A 14,274-nucleotide genomic window follows, 5' to 3' on the forward strand; every position below is an offset into this window, starting at 1 on the left:
GCCCCACTTCTGTCAGATGATCCTGTAGTCTTTGGAGGATCTACCTTTTCTTCAAATACCTGCATTTCTTTTGACGGCTAATCAGGCAACGGTGGCGGGTGATGCGCAGGGACCAGCTGAGAGAAGACTTACCTCCAGCACTGCTTTACTTTTATAAAAACTGAACTGACACACTTTGAAGGGCAAGTTGAAAGCATTGTTCTCCAGGCATCATTCACAGATAAAACTTTTATTTATAAAACATTTCCATAAGAATGGGACATTCACATTCATTGGTATGCTAGCATTAGAAGGCATGGTAAAGTTGAGAAGGTAAATAACGTTGTAGAGGTTTGCCCGAGTACCATGACATGTACAGCGATGGCAAACCAAACGTTTTTACGAAAATATCAGCTGCAACGTCTTCTATTTCCTGTCTTGTGTCTTACCTGTACAGTGTCAAGTATGTATAAGATCATACATAAATGTTTAAAAATATAGAAGAGTATATACAGGACACAAACATAAAAAGAAACGTTGGGGTTTAAACATTACTGCAGTTTAAATCATTCAAATAAGCAGCCATACCTTAAAAAAACGTTTACATCCCAATGCAACCACTACCAATCTCAAATCTTCAGAGAAAGACCACCCAAATCCAGTGGGCTACATTCAAAATGAAGTGTCAAAATTGTATCAGTATTGCATCTTTCGTATTAGTAATGGACCAAATCTTTAGCCAACAGTTCAAGCCTTCACCCAAAAAAAGTTTGTTTGCTAAGATATACATAATCAAACCTATTAATAAATAAAAACAGTATTATTAACATTAAAACCTGTACAAATCTTTCAAAAATATAGGCAAACGTTGTACTTTAGTACACAAAATACAGCAAGAAAGGCTTTGTTGGGAACGTTTCCTTCCTGTTTGTTGAGGCCGATGTCATGTGACATGACCGCCTCTGGTCTTTGTGTGGACCTCATTAGCCCTCACTCCTTTCATTTCATTTTTAACACAAAGCAATTTGTAATAAGCGGAGATCTACAGTGTTTGGTTCTGTGGCACCAAATACAAATTAATAACCCTGATGAGAACCTAATTTCATCTGCGTATCCCGTGGCTCTATGTTCCCTGTGGACTTTTATTCCTCATATAACTTCAGGGACTAAAACAAAGAGGACACTCTTCCCGCTTTCTTCAAAGAAAAGGTCCAAAACGGAATAAACAGCTGCCAATCGGCGGCAGGGTAAACTAGGCTGGAATACGTCACTAAGCAGTTTGTTGGGAAGAGGCGAAGCCCTGAGAGCTGAGGAAATGGCGAGAACGCATCAGTGCTTGGCAGATTTATTGCAGTTATTATCAATGGGACAGAAATCACTTCGCTTCACTACTCGAGGGAGAGAAAGTGAGTCCGTCAGCTAATAGGCTTCCATAAGGAAAAGATCATTTACATCTAACTTTTTAGCAGGCTGGTGTATGCTTTCCTAAACTGTGTTCCGAGTTGAGGCACAGCTTCACAGCCACACAGGGGTTTCCCTCTAATGACGCAGGGGCTTGGGTCAGTCTTTCACCTTTATGACCATTGTCCTGTGGCCGTGTTATAGTATTGTTCTGGGGTGTCCGTTATGAGGAGGTGGCGTTCCCAGAGTCAGCAGCACAGCTCTCCACCGGCTCATAGAAGCAGTCCTCGTTCACTACAGAAGTCAGACTCTGGACGCTGTAGTCTCTCTCCAGCAGGGCGTTGAGGTCCACCCCCCCCGACAGAGACGCTGCGTCCGCCTGGCTGTCCAGGGACCTGCTCTGTGTCTTCATGCTCAGCAGGGCGCCCTGGCTCCTCCTGAAGCTGCTGGTTTTCCTCTTCACAGCACCGAAGTGTCCCCGGATCAGTTTGGGTTGGGTCTCCGGCGTGTCCCCCTCCGGTTGGACACATGGCGCCTTGGCAGCGTCCTCTGAGAGTTTCAGTTGGAGGAACTGATCTTCGATGGTGCTGGATGGAGAACTGCTGTCTCCACTGCCCCTCCGCGTCCCCCCCTCTATGAAGCCGTCGTCGTCCTCGTCGCTCAAAATGTCCGACTCTTTCACGGAGGAGGAGCGAGGCTGGGATTTGGATCCGGGGGTGTGAGACCAGTTCTTCTGGGCAGGGAGGGTCTGGGACTCAGAGGAGGGGCAGGGGGGAGGGACCCCGCACAGACTGAAGGTCCCGCTGCTCAGGCTCCCCTCGTCTGAGTCCGGCCCCACTTTGGCGGCCCCAGCCTGGGAAGAGGGGTCTCCAAGGGGGGGCTTACACAACCAGGACGCCCTGGTGGAACCTGAGGACACATTTGGAGATGGAAATCAGACGTGGACTCTTATCTGAGCCAAACACTTGCATCCTCAGCCCCCCTTTAGCATTTTATGACCTACAAAGTAAGATCCAATGGTCTCTAAAGAACATGCATACTCAGCATTACACAGCTAATGATTTTTAAAAGGCTAAATACCAGTCAGCAAGAATCACTCCTCTGCCTTACAGTATGTGGACATGTTTTTATAGGGAGAATTCCCAGCAAGCAGTGTCTGGTACTCCAAACAAATGTTAAGTTTTGTTTAAAGATCTTTTAAGAGGCTTTTTATTTATCAACTAAGACTTGTTCTTTAATTGACTGAATGTGTTTGAAAATGGGGTTTATTAACACATGATACTGTGTCATATATTTCTAGATATATCTAAGAAGTACAATATAAGACAAGCACAAGTTTCATGTGTGGTCCGTATTCAATTATACGTTTAGAATTCGCTGCAGGCCAATTAGAAATGGCCCCCGGGCCGTAGTTTGGACACCCCTGATGTAAATGCTTCTGAGCGCTCACCTAGCCGGGCGGAGGAGGGCCGGGTGCTGCACAGGGGGGCCAGGCGCTCCTTGCAGCCCCTCTCCAGCGTGGCCTCGCCCCTCATGTTCCTCCTCACGTTCTCCCGCAGGATGGAGCGGATGACCTTGATGATGTTGACCTTGTTCTCCGGCACACTGAGGAGGACACAGCAGAGGAACCTTAGTCATGTGAGCGCAGGTTGATTTCAGAAGCTAAATATAGATTAAGGGGGGGTTGGTGAGAGACTTCCATTGTGTCCCCAGTGAAATGGGTGATGTAATTCATTAGGAGTGATCCTAATTTCACAGAGTGTAATGAGAATCACCAAGTGGGTCGCGGGCTTCACTCCCACCACCATACTAGTGTAGACTGATTGTGCTTTTTTAAATGCTAAAACAATGGAAAACATAGGTTCCCAGGAACAATGCCAAACTGATAGCACATTTACAAGATAAGATTATTAAAGTGAGTCATAAAAGATTAAGGGTCACATTAAAATATTTGTATTTTACATTCTATCTTTTAATTGTATTAAATCTTTTTACATTGTCATTCTTGTTCTATTTCATACTTACTGACCGCCAGAGGCGGTGCTTTAGCACTGGATATCTTCTGTCTCGCGCATGCGTAGGTCGAATATTTATATCAACAAAGTCACGTGTGACCCCGTATGACACCGGAAGGTATAAGTTCCGGTGCTGTCAACGGGCTCAGTCCTTTTTCATCTTCTCGCTGCGTAGGTTACTACTTATGAGTAGAAGCCAAGCTAAGCTTACTGAAAATTGGGATTCTAGCTCATCGCTACCTGTAGCCTTGCGATCGTTTGATCGGAGCTGCGGGCTAGGAAAAACGCTCGCCCTCCAAAGGCTGCGACGAGCTGTCCGTCCTCCCAAGGGAGGGGACCGCGGTGTTCACCGCCCGGACCCCAGGAGCTCCGGACCGGTAAAGAGCGGACGCTCCTGCACACAGCCGGTGAGATCGCTACCAATTATTGCTGATTGTGCTATATCTATATACTCTCAAACTAATGAGATAATTGTGTACAAATTAACCGAGGGCTCTCGCTAATTTGTTACTGTTACCTGTACTATCATCCAGTTAGCTGAGTGCTCCCGCTGAAAGCTAACTTTCTACTGCGCTAGTGAAGCGAGCGTCTCCGCCCTCCTCCTCACTACATACTTTTGGTTCTTTACCTGTACTATCATCCAGTTAGCTGAGTGCTCCCGGTGAAAGCTAACTTTCTACTGTACTAGTGAAGGGAGCGTCTCCGCCCTCCTCCTCACTACATACTTTTGGTTCTTTACCTATACTATCATCCAGTTAGCTGAGTGCTCCCGCTGAAAGCTAACTTTCTACTGCACTAGTGAAGGGAGCGTCTCCGCCCTCCTCCTCACTACATACTTTTGGTTCTTTACCTGTACTATCATCCAGTTAGCTGAGGGCTCCCGCTGAAAGCTAACTTTCTACTGCACTAGTGAAGGGAGCGTCTCCGCCCCCCCTTTCACTGCATACATTGGTTCCTTGCCTGTTCTATCGTCCAGTTAGCTGAGTGTTTTCGTTCAAACTAACTGTTACGGCGTTAGTGAAGGGAGCGTCTCCGCCCCCCCCTCTCACTACATACAATTGTTTCTTTACCTGTTCTATCGTCCAGTTAAGCTGAGTGTTTTCGTTCAAGTTAACTGTTACGGCGCGAGTGAAGGGAGCGTCTCCGCCCCCCTCTCACCGCATACATTGTTTCTTTACCTATTCTATCGTCCAGTTAAGCTGAGTGGTTTCATTCAAGCTAACTGTTACGGTGCTAGTGAAGGGAGCGTCTCCGCCCCCCTCTCACAGCTCACAATTAGTTCCTGTTCTATCCTCCAGTTAACTGAGTGCTCTCGCTCAAAGTTAACTTGCTACAGCGCTAGTGAAGAGTGTCTTCACTCCCCTCTCACAGCTCACAATTAATTCCTGTACTATCCTCTAGTTAGCAGAGTGCTCTCGCTCAAAGCTAACTTGCTACAGAGCTAGTGAAGAGAGTGTCTTCACTCCCCTCTCACAGCTCACAATTAGTTCCTGTTCTATCCTCCAGTTAGCTGAGTGCTCTCGCTCAAAGCTAACTTGCTATAGGGCAAGTGAAGAGAGTGTCTTCGCTCCCCATTTCACTGCACACAGTTGGTTCCTGTTCCATCCTCCAGTTAACTGAGTGCTCTCGCTCAAAGTTAACTTGCTACAGCGCTAGTGAAGAGAGTGAATCCGCTCCCCTCTCCCTGCACACAGTTGGATGCCTGTTCCAGCCTTCAGTTAGCAGAGTGCTCTCGCTTAGGCTAACTCGCTGCGGCGCTAGTGGAGAGAGTATTCCGCTCTCCTCTCACGGCATAAACCCATTAACTGACTTCATTTTTTCTCACTCCAGTTAGCAGAGTGCTCACGCTCAAGCTAACTACTATTGTGCTCACTCCCCTCCACGGCATATTTGTTTCCTGGCCAGTTATTTACAGGCAGCTGAGTGCTCTAGCTATCGCTAGGTCTAACGGCTCTAACACCTGTATGGCTCCTCTTTAACCAGAGGATGGCCATGACCTTTGCCCCTCTTGTCTTGGCCTCGAGCATCTGAGGGAGGGCCTTTCGGAGGACCCGTGCATGAATTGCACCATCATGCCTCGTGCGGTAAGAGCTGCCGAGGTTGAACTACTGACTGAGGGTGGCCTTCCCCCCGCACAGTCGACTCCAGCCCAACCTACCCATCCTAGGCGTTGGGCCGCAGAGGCTGCGGGTGCACCGCCCAAGAAGAGGACTAAGCCTGATAGGCTGTCCTCCAGGGTGGACCTACTCACTACTGAGCTAGCCCAGATGAGGTCACTCCTCTTGGCTCTCCATTCCCGAAACAGCGCCTGCCAGTGCGTTCTTTAGGCGCACTCCGGCACCCGCCACCCGCACTGTTCCTCCCTCTTGTGAGTATCTGAGGGAGTTACATGCATGCTGGAGGGACACTAAGGCTCTTTACAGTCTTACGTCCGATGGCCGAGCCTTGGTAGCCATGCAGGATGCGGCAAGAGTTGGCCTTGACCACACGCCGGCTGTTGAGCCTACAATTGCTTCCCTCATAGTTTCCCCTGACGAAGCCCTGAGGTCGGAGGCCAGGTGCCCTCGACTCCAATGTCGGGTCACTGATGACCTGCTCACTAAGGTTTACGATGCAGCGGCGCGCATGGGCCGTGTAGGCACCTCATGCTCGCCCTCTCAGCTTCCCTGCAGCAGGATGCTCTTAGCGCTTCCTTAAATCAAGGGTACAAGCTTCAGTTCCGACGCTGGCCCCAGTCTTCAGCCGGGTCAAAATGACCACCATAAGCGACCCGGCAAAATAAATCGCCCTAAACCAGGAGCTGTCAGTCCTCCTTGCCAAGGGTGCAATCGAGCCTGTGGACCCCATCTCACAGTCCGGGCTTCTACGCGACCTACTTCCTGGTAAGGAAGAAAGGCGGTGGACTTCGCCCAATCCTCGATCTGAGGAGACTCAACAAGTTCCTAAGGATTTTACCTTTCCATGTGCTGAGCACAGCGGACGTTCTTCGTACCGTGGCCAGGGGGGAATGGTTCACGTCCGTCGACTTGAAGGACGCTTATTGTCATGTGCCTATTGTGCCTCATCACAGGCAGTTTCTTCGCTTTGCCTTCAGAGGTCGTCATTTCCAGTTCAGGGTGCTCCCATTTGGACTCTCCCTCTCTTGGACGACTGGTTAATCTGTGCACCATCCCGGTTACAGACGATCCAGGACACGGCTCTCCTTCTCTCTCATGTCGCCCGGCTAGGCCTCAAGGTGAACATGGAGAGGAGTTGTCGGAACCCCTCTCAGAGCCTAACCTTCATTGGGGTGGCTCTGGACACAGTCACTCAACCAGCGAAAACAGTGTTCTCGCCCCCACTCCTGGTAGACGTGATGCTTTATTCTAGCAGCAGCCGACTGGATAAACCGTCCTGCTAAAACTTCTTGTTTTTTCCAGCTAGGTGAAGGCAGTGCTCTCGCTCCCGCTCCCTCTGCTGGTAACATGGGTGTAGTTACATCCCTTTTGTATTCGGCGAGTAGGAGCGTTGCTCTACTCTTTCCGTTCAGCAGGTAGCTGGTGAAGGCTGTGTTGTCGCACCCCGCTCCCGCCTACGCTGCATCTGGCATTCGTTATTAACTCAACCAGTGAGGGCGGTGTTCTCGCCCCCGCTCCTGATAGACGCGCTGCTTCATTCTAGCAGCAGCTGCCTGGCTAGGCTGTCCTGTTAAACTTCCTTGTTTAACCCAGCTAGGTGCGGACCTGTCCATCTGCTGCACAGACTCTGCTGTGGGACGCCTTGGCGTCTCCCCAACAGGAAGGACCTCTTGTCTCAGTTGGAGGGTCGGATGTGGCACCCCGACCCCTGCCACCTCCAGCTGTGGGTCTGGCCACTGGGCCCGACCCACTGCTGAGCGACTGCATAGAGTCTGTCAGGAAGACTATTCTCAAATGCTAGGGCACAACCTACTCGTAGGCAGTACGAAAACAGGTGGAAACTGTTTTTTGACTGGTGCCAAGGGCGAAATGAGGACCCAGCATATTGCTCGGTACCTACGACCCTTGAGTTCCTTCAGTCCCTCCTGGACGACGGCCGGTGTCCCGCTACCGTCAGGGTGTATGTGGCTGCTATATCAGCTCAACACGCAAGGGCTGACAACAGCACAGTGGGGAGCCATAGGCTGGTATCCCTCTTTTTAAAGGGGAGCTCTGAGGCTTCGCGCCCCGAATATCCCAAGGGCCCCTACATGGGACCTGCCCTTGGTGCTGGATGCCCTATGCTTGCCTCCTGTTGAACCTTTGTTACAGGCAGAACTGAAGTGGCTCTCAGCTAAGACTGCTTTCCCTCTTGCCATCACCTCAGCAAAACGTGTAAGCGAGCTTCAGGCCTTGTCTGTGAACAGCTCGTGTCTGAGGTGGAACTCAGATGGCTCAGGTGTCACCTTATGGCCGAACACAGCGTTCCTCCCTAAGGTGCTGGCACGCTCTCATTTTAATCGGCCTATCCAGCTGGCACGGTTTGAACCCCCATCAGGAGAGGGGGAAGAGAGGTCGAGACTCCTATGCCCGGTGCGGGCCCTTAGAGCTTATGTCCAGACTACCGCTGACATGCGTCAGTCTGAGCAGCTCTTTGTGTGTTACGGTGGTCCTAGAAGGGGCTGTGCGCTCTCAAAACAGCGCTTGTCCCACTGGATCGTGGACGTCATTGCCCAGGCATACAAGGCGAATGACCGTCCCTTGCCACCTAGAGTAAAGTGCCACTCTACCAGGAGTGTCTCCACATCATGGGCGACCTGGAGAGGTGTGCCCCTGGAGGACATATGTGCTGCGGCCACATGGGCATCTCCGAGCACATTCGCCAGATATTACAGGGTGAATGTTGCCGCCCCTCACCCGCTGGGTGTGGTCCTCCTGCAGAGTCCGTCTAGGCCATCCTTATAGGTGAGTATTCAGACTTCCTCGTGACTCTGTTGATATAGGTCATCCAGTGCTAAAGCACCGCCTCTGGCGGTCAGTAAGTATGAAATAGAACGATAGTTACGTATGTAACTACGGTTCTATGAATACTGGATGACCGCCAGAGTTCTTGGTCACTCGGAATTTCGTGTTTCTGCGAGAAGATTCCATAGGACTGAGCCCGTTGACAGCACCGGAACTTATACCTTCCGGTGTCATACGGGGTCACACGTGACTTTGTTGATATAAATATTCGACCTACGCATGCGCGAGACAGAAGATATCCAGTGCTAAAGCACCGCCTCTGGCGGTCATCCAGTATTCATAGAACCGTAGTTACATACGTAACTATCGTTTGTTGATCTGTAAAGCCCCTTCAGACAAAGGGTTTGTAATATTCGGCTATATAAATACAATTAGAGCAGTTTTGATTAGACATTTTCTCTTTTACAAAGTATGATAAATCAAAACAAGTATAGGTTGACATATCTGGGAAATATGAGAGTTAGAAGAAGATGATACCAGTCTCCTATTGGTCCATTATATATGAAGCAACAGCCAGCAGTTGATTGGCTTCGCTGCGCATAAAGACCTCAAATTCTCATGAAGTAATACATCTCATTGTTTATTGTGTACGACAACCAAATAAAATGTTAATTGGAGGAAGGTGCTGGTAGGCATAGTTCTTAATTGTTTTGAGTCCTAATGCTACGCTAAGCTAACCAGCTGCTGGCGATACCCTCGTATTAAACAGACAGATATGAGACCGGGAGCAGCAATTAGGAGAAAAGGCATATTGTTCGAAATAAAATAAAACAATTATTAGGCTTCAGTGGAACAGTAAAAAATGATTTAATTAAATGGGTTGTATTGTACTTAAGATGGAGCATCACCCAGCCATTTTAAAGGGGTTTACTTTAATGATGTAGGAACATATTTCATTTGATGTATATTTGATCAAGTAGATAATTCCAGTTTATCACAATGTGGGTCTTTTCACAGCCTTCACCATGTTTATATCAGTAGTAACATTGAGATCTGAACATCTGTACCATTGCTAAAAAATAAGACTGATGGTGTTAGAAATGCAAGATAATCAGACATGGAAATGGCAGATGTTTGCAAAACCTATGTGAGAGATAAGGTGAAAGGTATGGTATGAAAGATGACCCTATACTATCTTTTGTATATATTTATGACAGGAGATTGTTTGTGGTTCAATGTTGACCTACTTGCCATAGGTGTGCACAGAGTGTCCCTGTGCAATGATGAATGATAACACACACTATGGACATGCTCACTTTGATTTTGCCTCCAGATCAAAATGGTATAACAATCTATCTTAATGTTTGGCATGTTTACAACCTTGCATATCACACACTGTTGGAGTTAATGTAACTGTATGAATGTTATGTTATAATAACTAATAGAAATGGTAAGAGTTACATAATCAGATATAAGACTAATGTTGAAATAAACCTTAAAAAGTCACCTATTATGCAAAATCCACTTTATACATACATATGTGTCCCCTCTGTGTTAAGAGATTCTGAACGTTTCAGGAAAAAAGATTCTCACTTTTTGTCCTGATCCATTTATATAAAAACCTGTCTGAAAATGAGCTGATCAGATTTTGGCCACTTTATGATGTCATAATGGTTTTTTGGCTTGTGTAACCATTAGCCAATAACCAACCAAGGTAACCCCCCCCCACCTTATCACCTGAATCTCCTCCTAGAGCACCATTGTGTTCTTTTTAACCAAATATCTCTCAGAGGGGCGTGGGGAGTGGCTCCTTATTTTCATCTAAAGTAACAGACACAGAATCAGCACTTTTGAAACAGGGCTGAAACAGAGGGGATTATCGGATGCTGCAATGCATGATCTGTTTGGTATTTCAACCAAACACTTCAGAGACATGTTTTGTATATATCTGAGAACTATATTATATTGATGAAAAACAGTATAATAGGGGACCTTTAACTAACTTGTAAAAAGACCCTAATTGTGGCATGTGTAATGGGTATAAAGAAAAAGCACTATGGACTCCATGAATGCATGCCAGCATTAATCACTGTGATCCCCCTGAAGGGTTCATCTCTGACCTGCTGCACAGCTGGAACACGGTCTCCGGCCTCCCCTCCACTTCAGACCTGGAGTGAATCAGCTCCCAGATGCAGCTGCCCTCTGTGCCGGCTCCTGAGAAAGTGAGGCAATAAAAGGAGAGGCTTTTAATCACACAGTCCAAACATGGTTTATGGTTTCAGAAAGAGATAAGGAGGGGAGCTCAGGAGAGATGCCAGGAGAGGTGTGTGTGTGGGCAAGAAGAATTAGCTTCCGGTTTGGTGGGGGAATAATACGATTTAGTGGATGTACTTTGTGAGTGATTTAGTGGGGCTAATGTGGCAGTGTGAGAGTCCTTACCTGCAGTATTTCCCAATCTGACCTGCAGTGAAGAGAGAGGGATGAGCCAACGGAACTTAAAGGGGTCTGCGTCTCCGTGAGAAAGGGCCGAACGAGAGTTGGTCTGGTCATCACAAAGAGAAAGCCACATGGGAGAGAGGAGAACAAATGTTCAAACCAAAGAGCCCATCTGAGGCATGTGAGAGGAGACTGCTGCATCAGACACAATGCTTACCATCCTCTTCTTCAGCTTGTTGTTTTCCCGGTAGACCAATATCACCGCTTTCTTGAACACTGTAAGAGAGAACACATCAGTGTGAGTTTTCCTGTGAATGTCTCTAGGGGAAAGCGACTGAAGGAGAGCATCCCTCAGAAACATTTTACAGCAGGAGGCCTTCAAGCTTGCATCTGCGCTACAGCTCTGGATAGTGAGAGTCACTGAAAATCTGCTTTGAGTTCCATTGCAAACACAACTCTGGGTGGCTCGACAGAACACCTGATACACCTGGTTTGTACCGATTAACCTCATACAAATCTGATGGCCACATGACAGTTGTTCTGAGGCTGTTTTGGCAAAGAAAACATTATTTACATGGGTCCCTTAACCTCTAACCTTAATATATCCAGACGAAAATGGGTTATATGGATTCCCATGGGTTCTACCTTTACAGACATGCCCACTTCAAGCTTAAATAATGCAGTTTCTGAGTAGTTTCCAGAACAGAAGTGCTTGTCAACCATTTTTTTTATCTCAGAAATCTCCAAATAGCTATAGTTTTTTATACCAAATCAAAGCATTCATTTTTCTATGGTTTTATTCAAAAATATTTGCGTTTAAACATGATTTATAGAAATAGCAGTGAAGATATTGATTGCCAGAATCTTTAGTAAGGGGTGGACGTTTTATGGTAGGGAAAGGAGGGGGTCTAATTTTTCCCAGAATGCAACAGTAATTATGGTGGGAGAAGAATGCAGACTCACCAAACACGGTCATTTCAGGGTCTTTTCTCATGCGACCCAACGATGAATGCGGGTTGAGCCAGACCACTGAGGAATGCATGAGAAACTCTCCCATCGAGATCTCTGTGACCTGAAAGAGACACACAGGAAACCGTTTCAAAAACAGAAGAGAGGGAGGAACAGAAACCAGACAGCATGCGGCTCTGTGGGCCGGACTCAGTATTCATGGCTGTGACTGGAGCTGCACAGACAATACAAAATACTGGTTGTGTTATTGGGGTGAGAGCTGATTTAAAAGAAAGTTTGTATCTCGTTTTTGCCGAAAAAGTACGCTGAAAACATTATTTGGCATTCAATTTGAATATTTAAACTGCAGAGGTTACCAGCTAAATATTCCATCAATTTGTAAATGTATTCAATCCCCGGAGGCAACGCACAGAAGATGGCGTAAACATCCCCACTCTAACTGGGAGGAAGTAGTTTAAAAGGCAACATAATATGCCTATTTCAAGATCATACTTTAATCTTTTCTGATACAGAATGTTGTCATGCTCTGATGTTAAAAAAAACACCCTTTTCGGATCCCTCTGAAATCCCTGTCTCTTTAAGCCACCCTCCCAAAAAATCCCGATCTGCTCTCATATGGCTATGGTCGTTAAGGAAACTTCCGATATATGATTGATGATTATACATATGTTTCTGTAATAAGTATCTACCTCCTTATCGTGGCCAGTCTGCTCCGCTACGAGCTGATCGAACACGGAGCCGTAATCCTCGTAGATCTTCTGCATCTCGTTGATGTGGCTGGCCACCTTCTCCATGGCCTTCAGAGCCTCTGCAGGGACACAAACAGAATGTTTCAATGATTCACTGTATATGTGGACGCTTTGCATTACAGTAGCAGGTTTTATTTGCTCATTGTGAGTGCATTGTGTAATCTCTGAGATGTGTCACTTAATACTTGCAGGCATGATAGCATGACGACAAGCACTGAAATGACAAGTGTGATCTTGTCTGGTATTTATAGCACCTCCTCCCCATGTGTTTGGGTGTGCCTGTGAATGTTCATGTGTGTTTATTGTCCTACCGGTGAGGTGGTAGTGCTCCTCGCTGTCAGCGTCAGTGAGGGACACCAGCTCCCTGAGCAGCAGGGGGTACTTCAGCACTCTCTGCACCGGTTTAATCAGGTAGGACTCCAGGGTGGAAGAGTGCTGCTTGGTGAGGTTCCTCGCATCTAGGAATTCCTTGAAGGCCTGATCTGTCTTTGCTGAAAAACACATTACGAATTCAAAAGGACCCTTCAGCTTTTGGTTTCCTGATGGTGTCATGCATGTGTTGCTGTATTGTAAACTAATCCTAGATCTGATACTGTTGTGCTGGCCAGTGCAGAATCACGGTGCAATAAGCAGTCTCCAGCAGAGGGTGGTGTAGGCCTCTCCACCCCACCATGACCACTGCAGTATTTCAGTTGAAACATCTGCTAATGCATCCATTATACTCAGCACAAGGCCTCTGAGTATCATTAGACAAGCTGTTTTCACAAAGCAAAAGTAAAAAAGATCTTGCCGCCCTGTCACAAGTTACTTAAGCCCCTCTGATTTACACCGGGGTGAAAACGACCAAGTTGGGACTCCTTAGTTTGCAGTGAAGCCAAAACATAGTGTGAAATGGCAGGTATAAAACAGAATGAGCCTTCTGTAAAGGTGATGACATTTTCCCCGAGCAGCATGCTTCCACGATGCCTACCGGGGGGGGGGGGCATTAAAGTATTAATTATAGCACTCCCAGCCACAGACAGGCAGCCTCATCGACACCTCCCAGAGTAATTGGCAGGCAATTAACGAGTCGACAAATAAACAGAGAAACTAAGGCAACCCAGGGCCCTTGGCATGATGGCAAAGGGAGGGGGAGTGATGAAGATGGCACAGACAGGCATGTAATTACTTTAAGGGTCGACAAAAATGTCTTCTCTGTGGCCTCGGATCAGCTGCTTGTGACCACGCAGAGCCAAATATATACTCTGTATGCAGCAATGTGCAGCTATGTTATTCTTATCTGAACCGTGCAATTATTGTGCTACATGTCGTTCTAATATTAGATTTTGTGCAACAAGTATAGAACAGCACACCCAGCCATTTAAAGCTTTGGGTAAAGAATAGGGTGCATGATCCCTGTAAGTACAGCACTTTGACTCTTAGCATATTTTCACTATGCTAAAAGACTTGGAGCCATTTTGAGTTGGCACTGAACATAGACTTAAGAATAACAATCCTGAGCAAAAAATGTATCCCCAAAATAAAATAAAATGATAAAATCTTTGACTGGGTAGTGGGGTTGTGATCTTTGTACATTCTAAATTGCAGATTTTTTTCTAACAGAGAGACACTGAGAAAAAAGTCAGGATAATCTTTTCTCAGAAGATTGAGTTTCATCTCAGAAAACACACTTTTGGTTGGATCTAAAAATAAATGTGGCCCTGATCCTCTTCCTTACATATGATTATACATAATTCAATTAAAATAAAACATTTAACATTTTCAACACTGCAGAAACTATTCCATGCACCAGAGTTGTTTTAAAACCACATGTCCTTCTCCTCT

At 46.7% G+C, this 14,274-nt stretch overlaps 1 protein-coding gene across 4 annotated transcripts in view; it reads right to left on the bottom strand.

Annotated features, from left to right (window-relative positions):
- Positions 1–213: 213 nt before the first annotated feature.
- The window catches only part of tiam2a (TIAM Rac1 associated GEF 2a), a 127,013-nt gene continuing 112,952 nt past the window's right edge, over positions 214–14,274 (bottom strand). For all 4 annotated transcript variants that reach the window (XM_034123606.1, XM_034123614.1, XM_034123617.1 and 1 more), the window contains 8 exons: positions 12,762–12,941; positions 12,391–12,509; positions 11,696–11,804; positions 10,950–11,008; positions 10,736–10,838; positions 10,417–10,510; positions 2,831–2,985; positions 214–2,289 (listed from right to left, as the gene is read on the bottom strand). In XM_034123606.1, the coding sequence (XP_033979497.1) occupies positions 1,604–2,289; positions 2,831–2,985; positions 10,417–10,510; positions 10,736–10,838; positions 10,950–11,008; positions 11,696–11,804; positions 12,391–12,509; positions 12,762–12,941 (1,505 nt within the window). In that variant the 3' untranslated portion in view covers positions 214–1,603. The remainder of the gene's footprint in view (positions 2,290–2,830; positions 2,986–10,416; positions 10,511–10,735; positions 10,839–10,949; positions 11,009–11,695; positions 11,805–12,390; positions 12,510–12,761; positions 12,942–14,274) is intronic.

The sequence above is a fragment of the Trematomus bernacchii genome, unplaced genomic scaffold (assembly GCF_902827165.1).
Source record: "Trematomus bernacchii unplaced genomic scaffold, fTreBer1.1, whole genome shotgun sequence".
NCBI classification, from domain to species: Eukaryota; Metazoa; Chordata; class Actinopteri; order Perciformes; family Nototheniidae; genus Trematomus; species Trematomus bernacchii.